The 27,587-nt window shown below is 33.5% G+C and overlaps 1 protein-coding gene across 2 annotated transcripts in view; it reads right to left on the bottom strand.

Moving 5' to 3' along the window:
- LOC145243674 (uncharacterized) overlaps positions 1 to 27,587 on the bottom strand; it is a 284,330-nt gene that overhangs the window by 112,907 nt on the left and 143,836 nt on the right. For both annotated transcript variants that reach the window (XM_080106723.1, XM_080106724.1), the window contains exon 2: positions 7,811 to 7,912. In XM_080106723.1, coding sequence (XP_079962849.1) covers positions 7,811 to 7,912 — 102 coding nt within the window. The remainder of the gene's footprint in view (positions 1 to 7,810; positions 7,913 to 27,587) is intronic.

A 27,587-nucleotide genomic window follows, 5' to 3' on the forward strand; every position in this document is an offset into this window, starting at 1 on the left:
GCTCGCAACATCTCTTCTGTGGGAGAGAGGTTGCAGGGAAGAGAAAAGGGCATCTCCCACTAAACCACGAAGTCTATTTTGTACTCTGTCAAGGCAGGATAGGCTGTTTTTAGCAACTCCTGCCCAGATGTGGCAGCAGTATTCCATCCTTGGGCGTACTTGGCTTTTATATAGATAGAGAATTGCATCAGTAGTGAGATATCTTCTGGAGCGGTAAAAGGATCCCACCATTTTTCCAGTGTCTTTGGCAACAGACTTGATGTACATGTTCCATTTCAGATCAGGAGTAAGGGTCAAACCCAGAAGCTTATCAAAACATGGGGCCTCCCCTAGACAAGAGCCATCCATTTCAATTGATCCCAGATGGGGATCAGAGCGTTGATGATGTAAAGATAGGAGCTTGGTTTTAGATGCATTAAAGATAACCAGCCACCTCTTCCCCCACTGTACCACGCGCTCGAGATTAGAGGAGAGAGAATCAGAGAGAACTTTGTCATTTACAGCCTTTGATGTGTTGCGATAGATGGTCGTGTCATCAGCATAGATGTCAATGAATGATTTAAGTATGTGTTTTAGGAGATCATTGATGTAGATCAGGAAGAGAGTTGGGCCCAGGATGGACCCCTGAGGGACTCCAGCATTAATACTGCGGGCCTCTGATTTTTGCCCATCAACTACTACTCTTATGAGCTTATCAGAGAGAAATGATTTCATGATTGAGAAAACATTTCTAGTTATACTGTAGCTGGAAATCTTGTGAAGTAGGCCTTTATGCCATACCTTATCGAAGGCCTTTGATATGCCTTTCTCGAGAAATTCGCTAATCCTATGAAATATAACCATTGGCACATCTGCTGTAGATCTAGCAGAACGGAAACCATATTGCGTGTCACTAAGAAGGTTGTTTCTGCTGAGGTGGTTGACTACTTCTCTATTTAATATGGATTCCAGCCACTTACTCATGACACACAGGAGACTTATTGGTCTGTACTGAGAGAGAGATGACTTATCACCTGAGTTCTTAAATACAGGGCATACTGATGAGGTTTTCCAGGGTGTTGGAAAGCACTTCTTCTTAAGGCAAAGCTTACACAGTTTTGTAAGTATGGGGGCAAGTTCTGGTTGAAGCTTTTTTAACACTATAATTGGAATGCCATCAGGGCCAGTTGCTTTACTGGAATCAAGGCGACCTCACGCACAGATATTTGTATGTTATCTAGCGTATTGTGTGTTATAGGAGGAAATACGAAGAGTTGATGGCCTTCTTGCATAGGGTAGAATTAGCTGCAAAGTTCTTGGCAAATAGTTTGGCTTTGTCTGATGCTGACGAGATGACCTCTGGTCCATTGATAATGGTTGGGATAGAACGCACGCTTCTGTTCAGGATCCTATTTGTTATTTGCCAAAACTGGTGGGAACCAAGCAGCTGATCAGCTACTTTGGATTTAACGGACTGAGCATATAGTTCTCTTGCATTTTTTATTACTCTTTTACAGTGGTTGCTCACAGCCCTGAAAGCAGCTTTAGTCTCAGTGCATCTATTACGTTGGTAGCTATGGAAAAAGTGATTTCTGTGCGCAATGGCAGCAGCACATTCTGGGGAGATCCATGGCTGACTGTTAGGTTTTTGTTGGAATTTTTTGGATGGTATGAATCTGTCTATGCCTACAATTAACCATTCGGTCAGGTCTGATACTATAGAGGATACATCCTTTTTAAACATGGAACGCAGAGGTAGATCAGATATGAATGTACGGAAGCTATCCCAGTCAGCTATAGAGTATCAGTATACAGTACGGTGGAGAGGTATGTCTGAAGACTTATTAAATTCATCTTTATCTTAACTGATACAACGAAGTGGTCGGAGGATCCCAGAGGAGATAGAAAGGAACATGAACATAGCTCAAGGGAAGTTGAGAGAAAAAGGTCTAGAAGGCTTGCATACTGACCGGTAGTATCGGGCACATGGGTGGGCTCGCAAACAATCTGAGTGAGGTCATAGGCAATGGCAAAATCATGACAGAACCTCCCTTCATCATCTGTCTTATTTGAGTAGGTCAGCCATTCCATGTTATGGACATTGAAGTCACTACAAATGTGAATGTTAGTCGAGGGATGAGCAGACAGGATGTGGTCTATTTTCTCAAATATATTCTTAAAGATAGTAACTCCGCTGTTGTGGGGGCGATAGAGGGCAAATATAAATGCGGTGGTGTAAGCAAGTGCAACCCGGAAGCGCATATAAGGTAAATTAGGGTCTTCTCTGGAGATATCCCTGCTACACGGGAAGCCATCTTTAATGTAGACACATATTCCATGCCCATGGCGATCTTGGGGATCAGATTTAGAAGTTAAGTTAGAGTATCCTTTAATTGCGAATTCTTCTAGGGAAATAGCCTGTCCAATGCCAGTTTCGCTTAAAAATAAAAGGTCTGGTTTAGTCTCCTGTAATTCGGTTTCAACCTCTGGAAGGTTGGAACGTAGACCCCTGATGTTGGAGAAGGAGACATGGTAGTAGGGGCTACATTGGAGGATGGGGTTCTAGGTTTATTTGTGTTTTTTTTCTGGAGATATTTCATGTTGAGGTTTTGGGATTTGTGGAACAGGTCTGCATACTTGGTTAGAGCAAGATAGAGAGGGAAAGTAAGAGAAAAAAGGACAGGATTTTTTTTTTTTTTTTTTTGTAGCACATAAGGTAAAGCCGTAACAATTACCCACTAGTATGTATTTCTTCATTAAAAATAAACACTTATTCTAGTACTAACACCTTTCTCCTTTCCATTCCTCTTATTTTCACGTTAATGAGGATGATTCAATAAAGTTGTTTTAAATGTTCGAATGAAACTGTCTTTTCCACAATTTCACCATAAAAATTTTAAGTTTGAATAAATGTGCAGCCTCCATTTTATTCAGAAAGCTTTATTTTTTTTTTACAAATAAAAATGATATTTCACATTTTTACATATATTTGTTGCATACAAATTTTTGCTGTTTATATATATATATATTTTTTTTTTGTCGAAGTAATTTATTACTTTGCATTCGTGAACTTATCAAAATCATTTTTGTACAGATTACATGTTTATAAATTTAAGCAATAAAAATATTCCGCATTGATTTTTTTAAAACAATTTCAGTGAATCACATGCATCCCTCATAACAGCACAAATAGATTCAAGTGAATCCAAGTTTGACATGCATGATAAAATCAGTTATAGAAATATAAAGTCGACATCTAAAAATACAACAATAGTTAAATGTCACCCATAAAAAAAAATGACCGAAAACAAGAGAATAGGTATCGGCAGCTGATGTACAACGAGTGTCAACTTTCTCTAAATGTCAAGAGGAACTGTTGACCTTCCAGACTCTGAAAAACAATCAGTTTGTCCTAACGATAACGTGTTTTTCTTTTTGCTTCCTTTTTTTTTTTTTTTTTTTTTTTTTAAATAATCATAGTTCTTCAGTGAGATAATGAAACAAAGATTAGTATTATTGTAACCCTGTACTGTATGCTATTTAACCCCAAATAAATAAGTTTCTACCCACTTTTTTATGTGTAAATACCCTGAAAAAAGTTCATAACAAAAAATAAAGGACCATTTCTACATATAAGTTTAACATAAAATGATCACCCACTTCTTGGTCACAAAGTGGTAATGATAACCTACTTTTATACCAGATAGCGTTTTTAAAGACATGTAATCAATTTTTTTTAAATCTTAGTCATTTCCTTAATTATAAGGAGATTAATTTAAGGTGAGTATCTTTTTAATTAAATTTTTATTTTATGAAAAATAAATAATACATTCAAACATCAATAAAATAATTACTTTTTGTGTGTGTTTTTTTTTCTAACCCTGAGCCATATTATAAATAAAAAGTAGCTTATCCAACCCATCTGTTCACTTGTGGCTTCCTATATAGTGCAATTTCACACGTTTTAGAGCTAGCCTTTATGGACCATGCCTTTTTTGTTCTTTTTTCCATAAGGTCAATCATGGATGAACAGGCAGCCATATATTTATATTTCGCTATAAAAAAAATTAGCTATATGTTCTTAAAAATGCTGTCTGGTTCTGAAATGGATGCCTGGTAATATGTTAAATTTATATGTGAAAGTGATCTCCTACTCCAAAGTCTAAAATTATTTTATTTATTTATATCACAAACTTTTTCAGACTATATTTATCATTGTCTGTCTGTCTGTCTGTCTATTCCACTTTTTTTCAGATATTACTGAACCAATCTGATAGAAATTTTGTATAAACCTTTGCTATGATAAAGTGCAGCAAAATAAGTATTATTGCATTCATTCGATGCACAGTTGAGGATTAATAGGGATTAATATTTAATGCAAAAAAAAAAAAAAAAACGAACACAAATTTAACCATATTCAACCATCAATTTGACATTAAAACACCCATTCTTAAGTCAACAGGCTATAACTTTTCTCCCTGTTTTTAATGAAATAAAAAGTCTAGTTTGCATGTATTAGCCTAAAAAATGTAGCATATTAGAGGAGAATGAAATTAGCATAGGGCGAAAGGCTCCAATGATGCCTGAAAAATAAAAAGTAAAATTTGGGGGGGGGGGCAGTAGCATATGATGCAAGCTCCAGTTTTACCAAAATGTCTACAATTTGAAGGAAAAAGATGGCAAAAACGAATAAATTTACTTTGTAAGTGAAAAAAAAATGTTATTTGGAGTATAGATTTCTGATTAGCGGTGTTTCTAATAATTGAAACCGCAAAACCTATAACAAGGGAAGTAACTCGTGTGTGATTAATTGAAACGCTTTCATTACGAATGATTATAGAGTTGAATATTCTGGTTATATTTACCAGCTTTTGTTTGGAATCAAACGAGAAACACAAAATTTACAGAAATAGGAAAAGGAATAATGAGATCATTATTGATTCATTGATTTATTTATTGATAGGGTTCTTCACAACAAATGCAAGCCAGAAAAATGATGAATGCAAAGGGAGTTAATTTTAAATTGAAATAAGAAAAAGGGGAAAAATATACATAAAAAAAAATTTCGAAATGAAGAGAGAATAAAATAAACGAAAATTTCATAGAAGTGTAATTAGAATTTCTCATTATTTGCTTTACCAAGTTCAAGGTTAGATAAGAAAAGAAATCCGTGGGGGTGGAGGGAAATGACAACCAACCAAAAATAAGGTTTAGTTTGCAGAATGCAGCATATCAAACATCTTTAGGTTATTTCATACAGAATAAAGTTGTAAAATATCTCTATCCTCTACTATTAGATAAGAGGAACTGTGTGTGTGTGTGCTTGTTTGTTTCCTATAGACTCGAAAATAGCTGGGCCGATTTTTATGAAATTTTACACAAAGGTACTTTATGTGCCTGGCAGTGTTCTTAGATAAGTCTTATATCCAAATGTCTTCGATAAGTATCCTAATCGATAATTAAAATAATCCGATGAAAGAAAGAACAGACAATTTTGACCAAAGTTAACACCTTGCACAGCCTAACATCACAAGTGCATTTGAGAAGTTTTATTTGCCAGACAAGCCGAAAGGCCCGACATATAAAATCAACAGTAGGTTCTTTGATGTGAAAGGGGCACGTTCGAAATAAATGTTTCTGTTTAGAGCACAATTGAAGCATGATATTTGCTTTTACAGTTTAAACTTTCATTCAAGTCATTATATATAAAAAATAATTTTATAAAATCAACAGTAGGTGTTTTACAGTGCAATGTAGGGCCTATGAAACTTCCTGCACTGTGATGGGTCACCAACTAGAGTAGGTAATTAATTGATTTGATTGAAAATAGACTATTTCACAGATTTCAATGACAATAAAAATAGGAGAGTGTGAAACATTTGTTGATAATCATTCAATCCCGGGCAACGTTGGATCTCCTTGCTAGTAATTCTATAAGTAGGATGATTATTTTATATTCCTTTTCCTAGAATATTTTGTTTACAGGAAACACTAATCTCAGAATACGTTGCACAACTCTTGGAAAATGTTACTCTGAGAAAAAAATTTTACACACTCCCCACACTTGACGGCCTTGTGCCTATTTTATTTGAAAATAAATAATTAAATAAATTAAGAAATCCATTTTGAACAAGACGATTTTTATTTTTATCCCAAATCCAATTCCCATTTTTGGACAACTGGATTTTCCCCCAACATTAAAAGTCAACCTCATGTGTGACTTTGCTTTTTTGGGGAAGGCAAGTAAATGGGGACATTTATGTTAGGCCTCAAACACTATTTGCATGTTATATAATGAGGATTGTGTTTGAATGGAAGCGTTTAAGTGACACTTTTAAAGATCAAGGGTCCTTAGAACCAAAATCATTGAAACCCTGTGACTCCCGTCTATGGAATTTCTGGCTCTTAGCTGGTGAAACTTCAAAGAGAAAGGCCACATCTAAATATTGCCCCTAATAGGGGGACAGCATGCACAATGTTGTTATTCCCCTGTCTTTCTCTATTTCTCACGCATATAAAAGTTGTCTCTCCAAAGTTTTCCTGTGACTGTTCATTTAAATACACATCTTATATGTGCATATAATTTTGGACTTGGATAAACACTGATCTTTGTCCATAACATTTTAAAGTATTAATAATTAACAGAACAACTGATGTAATTTTAAACATAAATATAATTCATGTTTGGAACAGGAACAAGTAGTATTAGTGATAATTAACATAGAAAATAAACTTATTGTATTTATGTTATAAAACAAATATTTTAAATTACAAATCTTACTTGCTCACAATCTCACCTGCAAAACAGAATCACTCTCAGAGACTGGTGACATAAAGTTGAGGCAGGGGCAGCAAGCTAAACGTTAGACAAAACAGAGTTGAATGATGACAAATAACGTTGCATTTTTGGACCTGAGAGAAATAACGTTTTTAAGATCAGTCTCTCCATGGAAGCTGCATGAATGAGACATCACCAATAATGTAGAAAACTTTGTAATCTCAGGCAAATGTTACTTCAACGTTTGTGTCTGTGTAAATAATTAGGAAAGATTATTATTTGGATTAATTTTTTTTTCCAAGTACTTTAACCCCTGTGCCACAGGTCCTTATGGACAGTTCTAGTACGAATTTTGGAAGCTTTGGAAAAATCAATTGTACAAGTTATAACTAATCTCATCTCAAAAATTTAGACATGTAAAGAAAGATTAGTCTGTCTCTCTTCAGAGCCAATTCTTTCCAACTAAAACCTTGAAAACAACTTTCAGCAAATGTTTCCTTGTGTCATCTTTCTTTATGAAAAGAAACTTATTTCTATAACAATCACTAGACGAAACAGCGATGATGAAAAGAAGTGCTGGCAGTGGACACAGACATATGAACAAGCCACATATATGTATAGACTTTTATTTTGTCATTGAAAATGCAACAACCAGACCGAAGTTAGAAAACCACATGATTTCCAAGGAAAGATTTTCTCACTCTTAGTTGGATGGATTTCGAAGAGAAAGAACACGTCTGACTGCTGAATTGGGGCCACCATGTAGTGTTCAATTATCTGTTCTATCTCTCTTACATGCTTTTCTGTGACTGTCTTTTAAATGAACTTTTATATAAGCACCAGTGTTCGAGTGAGTTTATATCCATTATCCTATATATAGAATATATATCAAATGATTCTGGCTTCACGATTACGACAACATGGGTTGACACCAATCAGTAAGCTAAAATATAACATGCAAAGTAAAGCCATATGGATAGAACTAGCTTGCTCTTGTACCTACAGTCCTATATCTCAGATTCTAATTATTGATAGAAAATGTTGACAACTGACCTTTTGACCTCCAGCACCACATCTTGTAGAAATGAAATTTGGCCCAAGCCTTTGTCGGAGAACTTTCTGGATTGCATCGTGTTCTTCATCTGTGAATTGCTCCTGAAGTAAATGTAAAAAGAGAAAAATTAAGAAAATGTTTCAGAATATTTTTAGATAAGGATTGTTTCGGACAACTGTTCTCATCTTGAATGTTATTCTTACAATGTTTCAACAGATGTAATGTCCAATCTTTTTCACGAGTGGTCGGTTTTATTTTATGACATATCAACTATTTTGGAGTTGTTTAATGCTGAAGCTAGTAATTTTGGAATAAGTTTTTGTAAAAAGTTTTTGACTTGTAATGGGGTCATGAGATGAATGGATTCGCCAATCATTTTTATAACCAATGGCTGTGCTAAACAACCAATGAAAAACGTCCCAAAATTATTATAAAAATTGTCGAATTTTAGATTCAATCAGTTCGCCGTTTACTATGTCACGGACTGCCATCTTTGTCCAACACAATGTCTCAAAACTTAACAGGTTTTATGTTTCAAATTGTTTATATCTTCATATATAGTGTTTGGTTTGTTTTATATATAAAATTGTTTTTCGTTTATGACTTTGCAGAACATGATTGAGTTTTGCAAAGAGAAAGGAATAAACAATAACATCAATATTTGATGCATTTTTGTTCAGGAAGCCAGTATCTTCAGACAGCCTGATCTAGTAGCATCAAATACCCTAACAGGTATTACCACTCCAGGCCAACGTCTTACCACTGGATATCTTTTAAGGTCCTATCCAAGACCACCAACCTTTTTCAGGTATATCTTGTCAAACTGGGGGAATCTGTACGAAATTTTGAACTGAACCATTTTAATCCTGTGGCATAACGGCTAAAGGCATTGGTTAACGATCTATTCTAAGTGATAGTTTTCTGGAAGTTGAAAATTCAATCCTTGCTGTGGATGATGATAACTAAGAATAACATAAGTAATTAACATGGCTGACAGAACAAGAATAATCTACCCCGAGAATTAAATAAAACAAATCCAGTTCAAAATTCCATATAGATTCTAGAGTTTGACACAAACACTGTTTGGCTTTCTTGAAAATATTTTGTCTTTTGAAAATAAACAAAAACAAAAAACTAAATATCACACAAAGTATTATGGGCTGTTTTTGTCAATAACTGTTGTATTATATATATATTAGTGATGGGACGATTCCAATATTATTACTGATTCCGATTTTTTATAAATTTCTACATATTGAACTATAGCAGTGTTATTTTTCCGATTACTATAAATACACATGTTAAAAATGAAGGAAACCAAGAATCGCAATTTTCAGAAGTAAATTGACTATTGTTGCAATAGGATATCTTACATCCCTTTTCTTCTATGTGGACTTACTAATACAGAGAACTATAGACAGTGAGCACAGAATTCACTGCTATCTTGTTTTGAAAATTAATAATGTCATACTAATCTCCATTTATCTATCCATTATACTTTCTATTACAATAAACTTGGTGCTTATGTACTTTTGGTACTGCCCTATTTTTTTAAAAAGTTTTTTCAGGTTAAAGTTAAGTTTCATGACATCTCTTTTTTTTTTTAATTAAATTGTACGGTGAAAGCACAGAATAGTTACAAAACACCCTTCCCTTTCCATATTAAGAATGGCTTTCGAAATAATTACATTATGGTAAATATCCAGATACGCTACAACAGAACACTGACCACTCTAATTTGTTTTTTGTAGGTAATTGCGGTCGCTGACAACGAATCTGATAGTCAAACTTGGGGCAAATTTACCGTTTGCATGGTATTAACGCTGAACCCACGAACTACTTTCCACCATTTTGCAGCTTCCGTTTACGCTATGCGCATGCTGTAGCATAAACAACGGCTTCAACAAGCAACCTGCCTTCTCACATGGCGTATCAATACAATGACCAGGAGAAGTTTAATAGCTGCCCAAGATCAAGGCTTGATGACCAATGCGTTTAAAAAGATGAGTGGTCTCAGCAAAGACAACAAATGCAGGTTCTGCCACACAGAAGTAGAGAGTGTGAGCCACCTGATTTCTAGCTGTAAGGTTCTGCTAGGGGACGGCTACTATACAATGCGACACAATGAAGTATGCAAATATCTCCACTGGACGATCTGCAATAAGTTAAATATCGAATGCAGCAAGAAGTCATGGGAACATATACCCGAAAGAACAGTCGGAAACAAGTCATATACCATCCACTATGACTATGCAATCCCTACAGCCACGTACCTGGAAAACGGAGCTATAAAACCCGACATTGTAATATGGGACAAGAAGGAGAAGGAAGCAACCTTGGTGGAAGTTAGTGTCCCGAATGATGCTGGGTTAAACAGAGCTGAGAGGGAAAAGATTACCAAATACCAGGGTCTTATGTATGACATGAAAAGAAACTGGAACCTTAAGAAGATCTCTATCATTCCAGTAATTATAGGAGCAACCGGACTTATGAAAAAGAATTTTACAAACTATCTTACAAATATACCAGGTAAACCAAGTGCAAAAGAGATTCAAACAATTGCACTTAAAGGGACGGTTAGAATCTTAAAAAGATCTCTCGGTTGGAGTGTCTAAAATAGCAGGTGTATGTTTGGCATCTGGTAGGATGCCCCATCCCTGGCTTAAACAAAATGATAAGAAAAATAAAAAATAAGGACTGACATTTTTTAATGACTTACAATTGAAGAAAAGTACAATAAATTGGAGGACCTTTTCTTTTTTTGTCTCACAGTTTTTAATGCGGTTTACAAAAACATAAGCACCAAACATTTTTATGTTTTTCTTCTTTTTTTTGCGGGAGGAGGATTCAATTATAGAACTTATGTGGCTTAATAGGTGCTTCTGCTGTTTAGTTAACCGTTTTTCTGTAAGTAACACACCGACATTTACCAATTAGAACACCATTTAACATTTTTCGAAGATTTTACTGTTTACATTGGGGGCGCGAGTGGGGGGGGGAGGACGGGTGTGGTGTTGGGGCGCCCCAACACCACACCCACCCACCCCCGCTCGCGCCCCCAATGTAAACAGTAAAATCTTCGAAAAATGTTAAATGGTGTTCTAATTGGTAAATGTTGGTGCGTTACTTTTTGAAAATTTGAAAATTCTATGTTCCAGGATAAAAAAAAAACAATTAAATTACCCCCCTCCCCCAACTTGGAGTGCTTTCCTTTTCTTGTTTTATTTCTTTTTCAGCTAATTTTAAATTTTCCACCCAAAAAGTGCAATAATGTATTTTTGAAAATTAGAAAATTCTATGTTCTGGAAAAAAAAATAAATAAATAAAATAAAAAATTTTTAAAAATAAATTACCCCCCCCCCCACTTTTCTTGCTTTATTTCTTTTTCATCTAATTTCAAATTTTCCGCGGAAGATTTGTACGCCATGTGAGACGGTAGTTTGCTTGTTGAAGCCGTTGTTTATGCTACAGCGCGTGCGTAGCATAAACGGAAGTTGCAAAATGGTGGAAAGTAGTTCGTGGATTTAGGGGTTAATACCATGTAAACGGTAAATTTGCCCCAAGTTTGACTATCAGATTCGTTGTCAGCGACCTTAATTACCTATCAAAAAACAAATTAGAGTGGTCGGTGTTACCAACATTATTATTTCAGCGCAGTACCAAAAATACATAAATACCATTAACTCTTCTTTCATTATACTTTTGAGATGATTGTTCTTCCACATGCATGACAATCTTGTACATTGGAACCGTTTTCAAGAATACAACAATTGGAGATGACGAGACAGATTCTTTTCACTCTAAATGCTAAATGCTTATCCCCATTTCTTCTTATTATTATTATTATTATTATTAATAAAAATTATGTATACAAATTTGATTTTATAAAAAAGAAGAGGTTTAATCCTAATCTTAATCTTAATAATAATTAAATGGAAAGAAAATGAGTTGAAAGATATGGACAGGAATACAAGGAAAACAATGACAATGAATGGAACTCTTCCCCCAAAAAGTGATGTCGATAGGTTATACGTGAAAAGAAAAGAGGGAGGACAAGGATTAATAGGTATAGAAGGATGTGTAAAAAAAAAAAAAAAAAAAAAAAAAAAAGAAAATAATCTCAAAGTTTACATTTTCAACTGTAAGGAAAAGTTGTGTCAAAATTTGAAAAATTGTAAGAGAATGAACTAATAAAGAGCAAGGAATAAACTAATTTGCAAAGGTTATCTAAAAAGGTAGTCAGTACTGGAAATCTGTAAAGACTTGTTGTCACTCAAACTCTAGGGAACCGCAAGGTTGTTTTCAAAGAACATTCTTTGATGATGGCATGTGTGAAAATAAAAATAATAAAAAACAAAAAAAAATCACATATGCAAATTTAACTTTATGTAAAATAAAAGGCTCAATCCTAATCTTAATGATAACTGATAATAATAAGAAAAATAAAGGAAGAATTTACGATATTACAAAAGAAAAAAACGGCTGACTTAAATACATTTTGTAAAAAAATAATGAATAAAAAAAAAAAACTTCACTACAATTAATGATGTTCATTAACAACAAGTTCTAAGTGATGATCTCCAGGAGGTTGAAGGTTCAATCCTTACTACAGACGATAACAGCTGATTAATACTTCTATCTGGTCATGGCTTATCACTCCTCTTTACTACATGAACTTACTAATAGAGAGAACTATAAATAGTGAACATAAAATTCACTGCTATCTTGTTTTGGACATTAGCAATGCCATACTAATCTTTATCCATTCATTGTATTTCCTGTTGCAATAAACTTTTTTTTTTCGTTTTACCATCGCATTGACTGTTCTTTATACTTGAGTAACAAACTTGTACATTGGGACACTTTTCAAGGATACAACAACCAGCGAGGACGAAAACAACTCTTTTCACTAAAAAGACATAACGTTAATCCACAATTAAAAAAAGAAAAGAAAAAATTCACGACATTACAAAATAATAAAATGACTGGCTGACTAATTGCTAGAAAGACCTTATCCTGTCTTGACAGAGTTCAAAATAGACTTTATAGCCTAGTAGAGGATGCCCTTTTCTCTTCCCTGCAACCTCTTTCTCACAGCAGAGACGTTGCGAGCCTGTCTCTACTTTATCGTTATTTTAAAGTGCTCGTTTGAGCTCCAATCTATGGTCCACCCCTTTGCCAAACATTCACGAGAAACACTCATCTAGCTGAAACCACTATCAATAATTTCCCCCACTCTTTATCTGTGCCTGAACCTAAACGTGGATTCCATGAACAAAGCTTCTTTCTTAGAACTACACACCTGTGAAATTCTTCTGTTTTCCTGCTTTCCAGCTGACTACAATATGGTCGTCTTCAAGTCAATGTAAACAAGTTCTTGAACCGTTCCCCTTAAGTAATCCAATTTAACAAATTTACACTACTAACGATTACTATATTGTCCCATTGACTACTGCACACTCTTTAACCCTTATCCTCGAGTGGCCTCTGAGCCTTGATAAGTGACGACTTCTTTGTAAAAAAAAACAAAACAAAACAAATAATATACAGATGAACTAAAATGGATTGTGGTGGGATTATCTTTACCACTTCCTTCCATATTTTCTTGGCTTTATCCTATGAACTGACCGTATTACATCTTTTTACATGTAATCATATTAGAAAAAAATAATTGACAGCATGATCACATTTGTTTTGTTGTATTTTCTATCAACCATTCCCCCCCCCCCCGTCTTCTCGCCTATGGTCTTTTCATAGCATCTTTTTAGAGCAGTTAATTCATTAATATGCAAATGAGTAAACATCAAACTAAACGCCGTCATGATCCTTTAAGAATATCTCACATAAACCTGCGCCCAGATCGACACTCACATCTCCAGGGTTTCTAGACAGTTAACACTCGCTACACAGTTAGACACAGCTAGTTCACACTACATGGCTAAACACAACGACGTCAATTCTAAAAAAAAAAAAAAAAAAAAAGTTTGGCACAAATTTTAACTTAATCTCTTCTATAACTTAATGACGCAACGCATGTCTCAAAAAATTTGATCTGAATCATATTTTAATCTCTCCATTTCACGACAACGATGGTTTTCGTAAAGTCCAACCTGAATCGTATTTTCACCTCTTTATTTTACAACGAATTTTCACAAAATCCAACTCTCGCATCAAGTTTACATTTCTGCAAAAACTAGCTTGTAACCTTATAGAAAAAAAAAAAAAAAAAAAAAAAAAATTGACAGCATGTTCACGATATTTTACATTCATCTTGTTTTATTTGCTCCAAACCACTCGACCCCGTCCTCTTGCCTACAATCTTTTTATAATGTCTTTTTAGGGCAACTAATTCATTGATATGCAAATCAGTGAATATCAAACTATTAATCCAAAAACTCTTACTCATTTTTTTTTCAGCGTGGTTATACCACTGAATTTTCCTGTTCTGCACGCATCTTTCTATATTGCCTAGATTAAATTTTCCTTCGAATTAATGAGTCATCACTTATCAAGGTCAAAAACAACTCACGGATAAGGATTTTTTTTTAATGGAAATCGCTCTAGACAGGCCATGAAGCCACGTGATGTAAGGAACCATTTTTTTTTTTTTTCAAATACTACTTTAAGGTCAAAAACTAGCCAATAATTAATGCTAGATGGATAGATCCCACCCCAGAAAATAGCAATTCTTTTCCCTTTATCAGAAATATTACACATGGAGTGAAGACAAAATAAAGCAAAAGTTAAGCTGCTAAAAGTAAACCCAAGCTTCACTTTCTATAATCTAACGAGATTGTCAGCTTGATGATGAACATTAATATGAGAGGATTGAAAATAATGAATGGAATGAACAAATGTTATTAATTAAGAGGACGGTTCAACAAATAATTACTGGCATTTAACTTGAAGACAACTATGTTGTAGTGTGCAGAGAAGCAGTCCAATGGTAATTCCACAGATGGAAAGTTCTAGAAAAGAAATTCTGAAAGAATGGTGGTAAAATTGATAAAATTGGTAATATTGTGATGAAACTCGTTTTTTTAATGAGTCACCACTTATCAAGGTTAAAAGCCACTCAAGACTACGGGTTAAAGGGTTTAATAGTTGGTTTAATGATAAAGAATATTATAAGAGGACTGAAAATATTGAATGGAATGAACACAGTTTGAATACTTATGAGGACAGTTTATGACAAGTATTTGTAGACATTGGATTTGAAAACGATCTTGTTGTAATCGGTGGTGAAGCAGTCCCATGATAATTTATTCTACAGATGGAAAGTTCTTGGGAAAAAAATTCTGTTAATTTTAAAAGAATAGCGATAAAACAAGCTACGCCTTTGGCAGTGACAGTAAAAATGTCGGCAAGATTGCAATCATGTAACTTGATGATGGCCTAAGAATGTATTGAGTGAACACCCACATACACATACACCCACATACACATACACCCACATACACATACAAATAAAATAAAAAATGAAAACAAGTTTACAGACATCCAATTCACAGAAATATTGATCGAGAAACACAAGCCTGGTTTTCTCTCAGTTTATACAGAGAGATGGGATATTAAATTGGCGACTTTCAGTGGTCATTTTGTGGCAGCTGGACACTGGACATTATTCATGGCCTAAAGAGACATAAACGGGCAATAATTAATGCGAATCATTGCTGACTGACCAATTTCACCAAGGAAGATCGGTTATATAAACTAGAATTGCATAACTAGAAAAATACCCGCCCCAGGATGGGTAAAATTAATTCTCTGACCAGAACAATTTTGCGCCACTTTTATGTCCCCCCCTTAAATGATTAAAATCAAGATATCATGATTTTAAACATTATATCTAGAATCCTTATTCCAATTTTAACCAAAAATCCATTACATGCTTTTGATTCTAGAAAATGTCTAATAACTGTTATTCAAAGTACATGTGAGTGTGTGTGTGTGTGTGTGTATATATATATATATATATATATAATATATAAATATAATTTCAATGTGAAATGATATATATAATTATTTCCACACTCAAACAATCCCACAGCTCATGCAAATCATGAAAGTTGTAGACTGGAAGTCCTAAATTCAAATTTCACCATCCTATATGTGCGTGTGTAGCTGCATGTATATTTATATACATATGTGCGTGTATACACAAATTACACATGCACACATGTATATATATATATATATATATATATAATGTTGGAGATATATATGCATATGTAACACATAGTTGTTCCAAAAGTAATGCCTCCTATTTTTATTCTGCTTGAATGGATCAGAGGATATTGCAAATTGCATAATTATGATGACTGAACTTATGCATTCATGATCTGAAAGTTTCATCCCTCTGCTGCAGATATTGACGGTGTGAGAACCTAAGAAAGCAACTCCAGTCATGGACGTGTGTCAGAAGCAGATATGCATCACTAGTAAAAGTGTATTGAGAATAGTGATGACTATGTATAAATAAATAAATTCTGTAGCACAAAAGGTTGCCCGTTTTAATGGTACCACTCCCTTCTTCGTAGCTCTTCAACTTTTTTAGTTAAATAAAATAGGTTTTACTTTTGGAATGACCCTCGTATATATTCTGATAAAATAAGAGAATATAAGTGTACAGATAGCAAGTGGGTATACACACACTGACAAAGATAAGCACACTAGTAAAACCACACACACACACACACACACACACACACACACGCATAAACTACATTACGTTAGGTAAATGCTGGGCAATGTCAGGTAGAAAGCAGTTATTCAGTTATCGGTTTATCTGTCTATTTATCTAGCGGAGTAAACAACAAATTGGGAAACAATAAGTTGAGCAAGTATGCAGGTGCAGAAAGAGTCAAAGGGTAATGTGACATGTATCAAACTTGGGTGACAGATCAAGTTGCACTGGGAAGTATGCAAATGGAGACCAGATCTGACATGTTAAGAGTTCTGCTTTGAATAAGCCGATTTAAGTTTACGGAGTTGGCTTTGAGATGCCAAAGAGAAAGAAAGGGTTAACAAGTCTCCCCATAAGGGAACGACAGTCTCAAAATGGAGACAGAGAAACCCAGGCCAAAGATTGTCATTCACTCCAGTTCTGCTGTGACGAAATGCCTGGGAGTGAATAAAAAAATATATATAAAAACATACAATGTCTTGTGTCTGTTTTGAAGCGTTCCCTTTTGAACAGAATTCAGCTCCCCAAGACGTTGGCGAATCCCCCAGGATGAGCAGCCGAAACAGGTATGTTGTGATGTTCGTATCTTCTATGTTCTAACATACATGCACACAGAGACCAGATGAGTAACAAACCATTAAAAAAAGTTAAATAACCGTTAAATAAACAAATAGCTAAGTAACACAGATAAGCGACATATTTTTAACACATATATACACTTCAGATATTTTTTAAAAAAATGAGCTTGGTTAATTTTTAATATTTATTTTTGAAAAAACTGGTAAAAAAAAAACAAAAAAAACTCACTGAATTTGACTAATTTGGAATATTTATTTTGAAAATTTACACAAATATACATCAGCAAACTAGCAATTAAATAATACTGAAAAGCTCCTTCTTGTTCCTTTTGTAACAAGGTGATTTCAGCTTCTAATATTGTTGCAGTGTGATATTTTTTGACTGTTCTTTTTACAGTCTCCTACAATGACTTTGTGTTTGCAAAGTTTCTTTTAATTGTGCTTCACTTTGTCTAGCCCAAAAGATGTCTGAAAAAAGTTATTATGCAATGACTTTTTGGTTTATTTTGCAGTGTGAGCTGAAGTGAGACATTTTCATGGGAATAGGAAGGAAACAATTTTTGAAATGTAGTGAGTAAACCTTTTTATCAAATACAGATGGATTCTTTGGTGTTGCTGCTCATACTCAACTCTCCAATACCAAGCGATGAAAATACAACCCAAACCATAATCCCTCCATTTTTATGTTTAACTGCTGCTTGAAGACAACCAATCCTGAATCTCACCTGATCTTCAAAGTCAACAACGTTCAAGAGCATTACTCACAAGTAGAAACTGCAACTCATCCAACCAAATATCTCGTTGAAACAATTTTGAGAAGAAATGTAATATTCAGTAAGAAATTTTATCCTATGCATGATATTCTTTCGTGATAACAAAAGCCTTTTTTGCACATCGTCTTGATATACAGTTTTCTTTTAATCACCTAGCTATTGTTCTTTAAGAAACCTATATTTTATGGTTTTGAAAGAAGATCTACCGTGAGCCATTTATAAGATTGTATTTCGCGATTATATATATGTATGTGTGTAAATATACATATATATTTAACAAAACAAATATATATATTTATATATCTGGTGTTTTCCGTGTGAAAATATATGTAAGAAAAAAATATTTCAATCATAGTAATATTATAATTAGTACCTTGCAAGAAAAATTCAAAAATAACATTTGTAACATTAGGTCCAGGAATAAAAACAAGTGTATGTTACTTACAGACATTTGTAATTTCATATTTGCTGTGTATGATGTTGTATATATAGTTCCATTTTAAAGGAAATATGACGGGCTAAATATACAGGTTTAAATTGTATTTCGCAAAAAAAAAAAAAAAACATTTCAATTGAAACTTAAGTAAATTAAATTTTTGCCTTATTATCAAATTGTGTTTCTGTTTTTATATGGTCAAAATCTTTTTTTTTTTACTATGAAAAGAAAAATCAGGCTTCATCTCTAATATATTTTTAAAATATTATTTGTAATATGAGACCAAGTAAAAAATAATAATTGTTTAAATATTGAATTACTTTATAAAGCAAATTTTTACTGAAATATTCTGTTTCATTTAATTTTTTTCCTGAAATGAATAAAATCTATTTTTTTTTAAATTAGTGGACTTAACCGATAATTGCTCCTAGTGACCTCAGACGGAATCGAGGAAAAATGTTAATGATGTCTTTCGCTTTAAACGTTTTTGAAATTCATTTGCATGTTTTAATTGTTAACGCATTGGTTCCTATAAACATAAACATTTTATATTTATAGAAGAATATTATATACAATTATCTATAAATATGTGCTCCCTTGTCTCTATGACTCATCAGTGCAGCTAAACGTTGCAACCTGAAGTCAAGTGGTTGTCATCTGGTGCTTTAACAATTGCGCTATCAAATCTGTTACTGTTGTGTAAGAAACTATGAATTATTCATATATTTACATTTTTACCATACTGATAGCTGAAAGTACTCAATTCTTTTGATAGAAGCGTGTTGTTATATGCTGCTTATGTCTGTGTGTGTTGTACATCGTCCATTAAAATAAAGGATGTTAGAAATAAAACATTTTGTATTTAATTAATCCAGGGCGTAACACTGCCCACTTAATCCCTCTTCTTCAAAAAAATAAAAATTCATTTGGGAGTTGCCAGTGAAACCATCACAAGTATTTGGTACAATCAATAAACAGTTTTCTGGCTTCTTAAAATGTCCTCTTTTACAAATCAAAAGTGACTTGATAGTTTGATCAAAGGAATACAAGCACTTTGAATAGTTTAAATAAACGGGAGGGGGAGAAAGCTAACACAAAGAGGACAATTCAGCAGACAAGCGATCATTCAGTTATTTTTACGATGATCAAGTTACAAGCATTATGTATTAGATTGTATTATTTGGATTTATAAACAATTCAGTTGCATATTTATCTCGGTCAAAGGAGATGATGTTAAGTTTGAAAGTTTCTGCAAGGAAGTGTAGATATCCTCCCACATGCAGTAATTGGTATTCCCAAATCATCAGTGCTGATCAGATTTAACATTGCTTACCTTCAGTAATCGAATGAGAACTGGTGTGTTAACATGATTATACCCGGGGGTGATTAACTCACGACCTTTGAATCCAATTCGTTGCCTATAGCACCACTTTCACTTAGAGATGTTGGCAACTTTCACACGGTGCCTGTAAGCACTTCATGTTTTTGTTTTTTTTAAATAGAAATAATCTGGGAAACAAATGTTAATAATAGAATCGGAAACTGATTCTTAAGAATTTACTTTTTTATTTGGACTGTTTGACTCTTTTTGGGAAGGAAAATACATTTATCATCACAGGTATGAGAGAGAGAGAGAGAGAGAGAGAGAGAGAGAGAGAGAGAGAGAGAGAGAGAGAGATTTAATTTTGAAACGTTTCGGCCGATGTAACCTTCAGGTGCAACTTTTCAAAGTCAGGATCCTAACTGAACTCTTATGAAATCCATGGAGGTAGATTATTCCCATTCCGTCAGTCATGATTAGAGTTATTACGTTATTCTTAGTTATTATTGTCTACAGTAAAAATTGAACCTCCAGAAGACTGTCACTTGGTACTAATTATTAAACAATGCCTTTAACCATTGTGACACGAGTTCATGCGAAAATAACCAAAGGAAAAAAAATATAAAATCCTCATCTAAAAAATTGTGTCTACCAAATATTTACAGTGATTGCATTCATTATATACAAATACTTTGGAGTAGACATTGCAGCATAAGCAATAATAAATATAGAATTAGTTTTAAATTTTAATGTTTATTCTATTTTTGAATTCACAGTCATTTATAGGATGTGTGTTTATACATGTGATCGTCTATGTAAAGTTCGTTGTGTGTGCACGTATATTTAAATACAGTTCATGATGGAACAATAATATATATAAATACCTTTACAACACAAAGGACGAATAACATTTATTTGGGGTGTCAACATCTGGCTAACGGAGAACATATCTGGTCCACCTTTAGTCTTGTTTGAAGGAAAGCTGCAATGAAAATTCTCCCCAAGAAACGACAGAGCCTCGGGTTTTATTTTCACCAACTTTTTATTCCAGAATATTTATTTTCCCTTTAGAAAAGTTACAATGCTGATTCAAACTATCACCATTTCCGACCCACCTCTACTCGGAGCCATTACGATCTGTCGACCATTTCTGTCCCTTTCCTGACTCCAACTAACTGTTTTCTCTAACTAATTTCCATGTATCTCAAAAAGACCATCTCCCCTTTCAAATGACGTCATGAGTATACATCATTAAGATAATCACCTGATGTTTTTACATGTCATTATTTCAAAGTTGTCAACTAAATTGTTATAACATTTTTAAGTTAACATTCCTAAATTAATGTAAATAAATATTTATTATAAATACTTTATTATTCTACATATTTTAACTGGTAAAACTTTTTGGCTTGAATAATAATAGTCAACCAGCATCCATTCCGGCATTGCCTGGTCAATATCTTACAATATATGAAGGGATGTTCTAAAAGTAATACCACCTATTTTTTATTCCGTCCAAATGGATCAGAGGGGATTGCAAATGGCATTGTTATGATGATTGAACTTATCCATTCATGACTTGAAAGTTTCATCTCTGTTGCAGATATTGAGAATGTGAGACTATAAGAATGCAACCCCTGTCATGAACATGTGCCAAAAGCAGAGATGCATCATTGGATTCTTCAGTGCAAAAAAAATAAATAAATAAAAATGAATTGATTAACATTAATTAGCATTTGTTGAACGTTTACGAAGCCAATGCAGTTGATATCAGCACAGTTAAAAGATGGGTTCATTGTTTTCAGAGTGACAACAGCGATGTGAGTGACAAGGCATACTCTGGACGCCAATGCATAGTTACCATCCCATCGCTGGAAAAAGTGTATTGAGAATGGTCATGATTATGTAGAACATAATTTCTAGAACACAAAAGGTCGCGCATTTTAATGGTACCACTCCCGTCTTTGCAGTTCTTAATTTTTTTTTTTTTTTCTCTAATTAAAAAATAGAATACATTGCTTTTGGAACAACCCTTGCGCGCACACGCACGCACACACACACACACACGCACACACAGTAGCGTCCAAAACTAAGGGACAAATTTTTTAAACCTAATCTTTGTTAGAAATAACAACTGTGAAAGGTGAAATTTTGACAATTGGTAGTCATTATCATCCATACTAAAATTTGAATCATTTGCAAAGGATAGAAAAAGAATTATAACATTTATTTATTTTCAAAATAGGAAAGTCCAAAAGTAAGGGACAAAATTGAGAAAAACAATGTCAACAGTTAAAAAACAATGAAAATACATGTATAATCAATATTTAGTAAATGAGCCCTTGCTCTCAATGACAGCTACACATCTTCGATTACAAGAACGAATCAGTTCTTGACAATCCTCGATATTAATTTTAGACCATTCTTCTTGCAGCTTCACCCACAAATCCTCCATATTAGTGGGATTTCTTTCCATAACTTTCACTCCTAAGGTCTTCCAAAGATTTTCTATTGGATTTAAGTCAGGTGGACAATCCATAATTTCGAAATCTTGCAAAGGTCACTCATTACCACCTTTGCCTTGTGACATGGGGCATTATCTTGCATAAAGGTAGCCCTATCAAAACCTGAATTCTGTATGATTGGCACAACATGATCTTGAACAATGTTTTTATAAATCTGCGTATTTACACGAGTTTGTAACCGGACAAGAGGCGTTGTACCTTGGCTAGAAAACATTCCAAATACCATGACGTTTTCGCACCCAAACTTGAGAGATTTCTTTGCACTTAATCTTTCACCAATACGTCTCTTTACATTGTTTTTTTTCCATCATTTCCAAATAAATTAAACTTGCTTTCATCACTGAAAAATACTTTTGCCCAATTTTCATATGTCCAAATTACATACCTATTTGCAAACTCTAATCTCTTCTTATTCTTCGAACAAACGAGTGGTTTCTTCCCTGGGGTTCGATTAAACAGCCCTATTTCTTACAATCATCTAGAAACAATCTGTCTTGACACATTAACACATGAGGTACTATTCAGAACCCTTTTAATTTCTGTACAAGACTTAAAATGGTCCTTTAATGACATACGCTACATTATTCTATCTTCTCTTGCCGAAGTTTTGCGGGGTCTGCCGGTTTTAAAAGCACTATTTTTCCAGTATCATTGTAGGATTTAACAACCCTGCCTACAACACTCAGAACGTTTCACTTTCTCTGAAATCTCTCTAATGGTGTGCTTTTCCTTGTGTAGCATCACAATGGCTTGTCTCACAGAGTAATCAAATTTTTGGTGTTTTGCCATGGTACTGGCTGATGACTAAGTAAGACTTATTCTAAAATTTGCTACTATGGTTTCAAATGATCTAAAATAACACCAAGGGCAGTCTTGATTATAAATATTTCTCATATGTTATATCTCCCCTCTTTGATTTTCATACATAAAGTAAATTTCAGTGTATAAGGATTATTTGATATTGGAGATATTCATAAAGTACCCTATTTCCAAAAGAGATGAGATATAATATATGAGAAATATTTGGAATCAAGTCTCCCCTCACTGTTATTTCAGATCATTTGAAATCATAGCAGCAAGTTTTAGTCTCCCTTCCATCAAGGCCAGAAGTTTGGGGAACATATATATATATATATATATATATATATATATATAAGTGACCTTGTCTGCCTGTGTGTGGCACAGTTTACAAAAATTCTTTGTCAATTTTTGGTCTACAGACTTGAAACTTGATATAAAGAGGATTTGGACCTGTAGAACAAATTCGTTTTTATTTTTAACCCGTAAAAATAGCTGCCAAGGAATCAAAATTGTAAAACAATTAGAACTTGACAAAACTAAAACTAAACGTGTTACTTCTACATATGCGCAAATATACATTTATACGTTTAACTACATTATTTTTTTAAGTTTTTATATGCACATGGATTTTGCTCCGATGGTAACGAATAATGCTGAAGAACTATATGTTTAGGTTTTAATTTTAGCCGATGGCATCCAAGTCATACCTCAATTTTGAATCCAAATAAGTTTGTCCATGAAATATACATATTTAGCCAAAATGCCTGTATAAACAAAGATTCATACCAATATATATAAAATAATCATAAAAAATATTGTCATAAAATGTCCCTTTAAGAAATTAAAATTGAGCCCTCCTAAAGGAATTAAGAAAAAAGCACAAAATGCAATATTCTGACTTCCTGCCATTGAATACTTTCTGACTGTTTACTGGGTATGTCTCCTGACTAAGCATTTATAGGCACTTAATTTCTCTCAATTCCTATGTTGCTGGTAGTCTACAGGTAGAATGCTAATCACGATTGACTTTGTGACTGTGTTTGAATCTCCTAACTGGCAGTAATTGTCACTTCCTAAATTGATAATTGTACAAGCATGAAACACTAATGTCTATAGGTATAAAAAAAATAATTCTTTATATTTATATTGTCACAGAAATATGCAACTGACTAGACCCATGTAAAAGACTGAAAATTTACTAAATGCAGGTGTATTATTAAATATTATTCTAAAGACATTTAAATTGTGTTTTATGAATTAAAAATTAATAACATTTTCCCAATTATTTTTCATATTTAAAGTTATATTTTAATGAATCTTTGTAAAAATTAAACAGATTCTTGGGGTCTTAGTGATGACGAAATTAAATTCATCATTAAGACTCTTAGATATTCTTTTTTACTATATACGAATTTATAAGCATTATTATTATTTTATCTATTTTTTTTTTTTTTTTTTTTTTTTTTGTAAATCAACACTTTCAGCTTAATCACCCCTCCAAACTAAAATGAGATTTGGCCCTTTTGGGCGATTACGTGTTAACATCCTGAAAAACTTGCTGGGAAGAAAAACAAAAAAAAAAAGTCAATCATTTAAGAATTTAGGAGGGGGAGGGGATCTGCTTCGCATATTGATTTAACGTAAATTGAGTTTCATTTCCGAGACGTAGCATTTTAGAGCAGTTAACCAAAACATATTAGTTTTCTCTAAGAGATAAATTCTGTGCGTTTTTAGGGAAAGTTAAGATCTTGCCCGTCGGACTTGGGGTTAGTGCTAAAAATTTAGTTAACATCCTTACAATGTTAGAATATTCTAGAAATTATGATCATTTGACATTAACTTTATATATGAAATTTAACTGCCTGTCTAAATTCTAAGATTTGTTGTTTTTTCTTTCCGCCAAGTTTTTCTAGGTAATCACTTAAAACAAAAAGAAACTCATTTTTATGTGAGGATTTTAATCTACAAATTTGATATTATCAGTAATAGTGGTATTTCTATTATCTGTATCTGTTTCTTTTTGCATTAAAACAAATCAATCTTCGACATATTTGTCATATTAACAATAGCAATTACTAACCAAATCTTTATAATTTGGGATAAAAACATGAACATTCTTTGGTAGAGAGAACGAACAGAATAGTTACCAATACATACCCGCTCCGTTCTTCTCAGAACAAAAATATAAAAACAAAAAATATAAAAACAAATATTCAATTAAATATTTAGAAATTTGAAAAGGATCGGAATCGGTAATTGTATCAGAATCAGGAATTTAGACCAGAATTGGTAATTGTATCGGAATCGGGAAAAATTTGGGGATCGTCCCATCACTAATATATATATATATATATATATATATATACACTTATGCAGTATAAGTTCTTTGTATCTATGTATATACCAAACATCTTTTATGCATTTATTTATGAAATAAAAAAAGATAGTTCTAAACTGGAAATAGGGTGCGTTTCAGCGTGTAGGATTACAAGACGTCTAAAAGAGTTTGAGGTGGGGGGGGGAGCGATTTAAGGATTGTGCTGTGTGGCGGCCTTAAGTCAAACTTATGTATTCTGCTAGAGTTCTTTCCTATTCATTTCTTTGATAGTTGCAAATGTGTCAAACCTGACTGTGACTGGCACTGCTGGATGAAGAGAGAGAGAGAGAGAGAGAGAGAGAGAGAGGGGGGGGGGGATTAGTCTACTTAGATGAACAAGTGCTCCAGAGAATGATGATTTTCGGTGGATGATGGTGACATGTACAGAAATCTTGAGAGAAGTTAAAATTGCTTTAAAATGTGGAACAAACGAAATCAAAGTCTTTGCAATGTTTAATAAATAAGTATACATGCCTATACAGCATTTATATAGGTATATGATCTAAGTATAATTCTGAAATGCACAATATAAACAGAAAAATAATTTGATACATATCATCATCTACATAATATAGTAAAGCTCGTCAGTTTCTCCAATTTTGTCATTGCTATTTGATTTCGAGTACCCATTTTTCTTTTTATCATTACACCATGTACTTAAAAAAAAAATGTATTTTCATTATTAGTTTTAAAAAATGCTCATTCTGACTAGTGTTAGATAACGAAGACCTGTGTATAGATGACAAGGGTTGAGTTACTCCTCAAAAATCAGAGGTGACTTTAAAGTAGAAGTAGGTGAATCCACGTAACGTGTGTGTATGTGTGAGGAGACTGTCTCGTTTTGGTTGACAACTTAAGCGAATGAATGAAAAACATGGCGATTCTTTGAAGAGCCCCAGCGAGGGTGGAAGCAGTCACATACAATGTAGCTAGGTGTAACAAGACAAGCTATCTGCCTGTTTGTCTAACGTGTACACAACTGTCTCTGAAAATTTATGTGACTGTCTCTTTTTAAATAAACCTTTCTTATAAACTAACATCAGCATCCGAGTGTTTTAATTACAGACGATCAACGACATGTTACAATATTTGTTGTATAATGGGGTATGATTCCGCACAGTTGGGAGATTCTATTTATAAACGATGCTGCTAGGAACTGACGAATCGAATTTATTGACGTTCTGCTACCAACCAATCAGAAACCAAAATTGCTCCATAAATATTAAATCTTTCTGTAGCAATTTCGCGTATGTTTTTTTTTTTTTTCGTCTCGACACGGAAGAATCTTTTACTCTGTGGATTATAACTCGAGAACTGTCTACTGCAAACCAGTCAACTGCCGGGACTTGTGTAAAACAACGAACCCTCGGAAACTGTTCTGAAACTAAACATGGCTTACACTTCTAGAGGTTCATAGCTGTTATTCGGATGTATAAATTCTTTATATATATCCATCAGCAAGTGAAAATATAAAATTAAAAAGATCATTAAAATGGAGACATTATTATTTTTTTTTTTTTACTAATGATCTAAACAAAAAGGGGGGTAGTGAAACCGTAAGCCTAAGTGTGGGGTAGTTGCAAGTTGGATTAGAGTGAGCTTTTTCTTTTTTATTATCACTTTTAAGCCTAAAATTAGCAACCAGCTTCCAAACAAATCAGGTGCCATCTTGGAATATGACTCGAACGATAGATTAGAAGTGATGATAACAAATTAATGGATAATAAATCTTATAATCAGTAAACACACAGGTAGATAGAAAAGTTCTTGCATTTGGTAAAAGTTATTTGTTATCTCTTTTTTTCTTTTTCATACTTTTTTTCTTATTAACTATCGCGATTGAACAAGTTACTAGATCAGATTACAAACAATGATAATGTGGAACGTTTTTTTATGGAATTAAATAAAATTCAGAAAGAGAATAGATCAGACAATTCTGAAGAACATAATGCCATAATAGTACTTACAGAAAAGACGGAGATTAGCAACATTATGTCTGCGAGAGAGAAGTTGCAGAGAAGAAGAAAGGGTGGACCAATCAAATTACAGATACGTTTCAGCACTTTAACAAGAACACTAAAATGAGAGAGATTGCAATCAAACATTCTAAGAGTCATGCCATAAGTTACAAGAAAGAATTGCCATGAACATTACAAAAAGCAGAACAAAATGCAAATGACTTGAAAACGAGCAATCTTATTTGATTATATTATGCAAATGCTGTCAATGATTGCCTGAAAAAACAACTCATATGTATGACCTGCGATACTGATTAGTCG

This window comes from Euprymna scolopes, chromosome 22, assembly GCF_053919585.1.
Source record: "Euprymna scolopes isolate OS-2025 chromosome 22, ASM5391958v1, whole genome shotgun sequence".
Lineage (NCBI taxonomy): Eukaryota > Metazoa > Mollusca > Cephalopoda > Sepiida > Sepiolidae > Euprymna > Euprymna scolopes.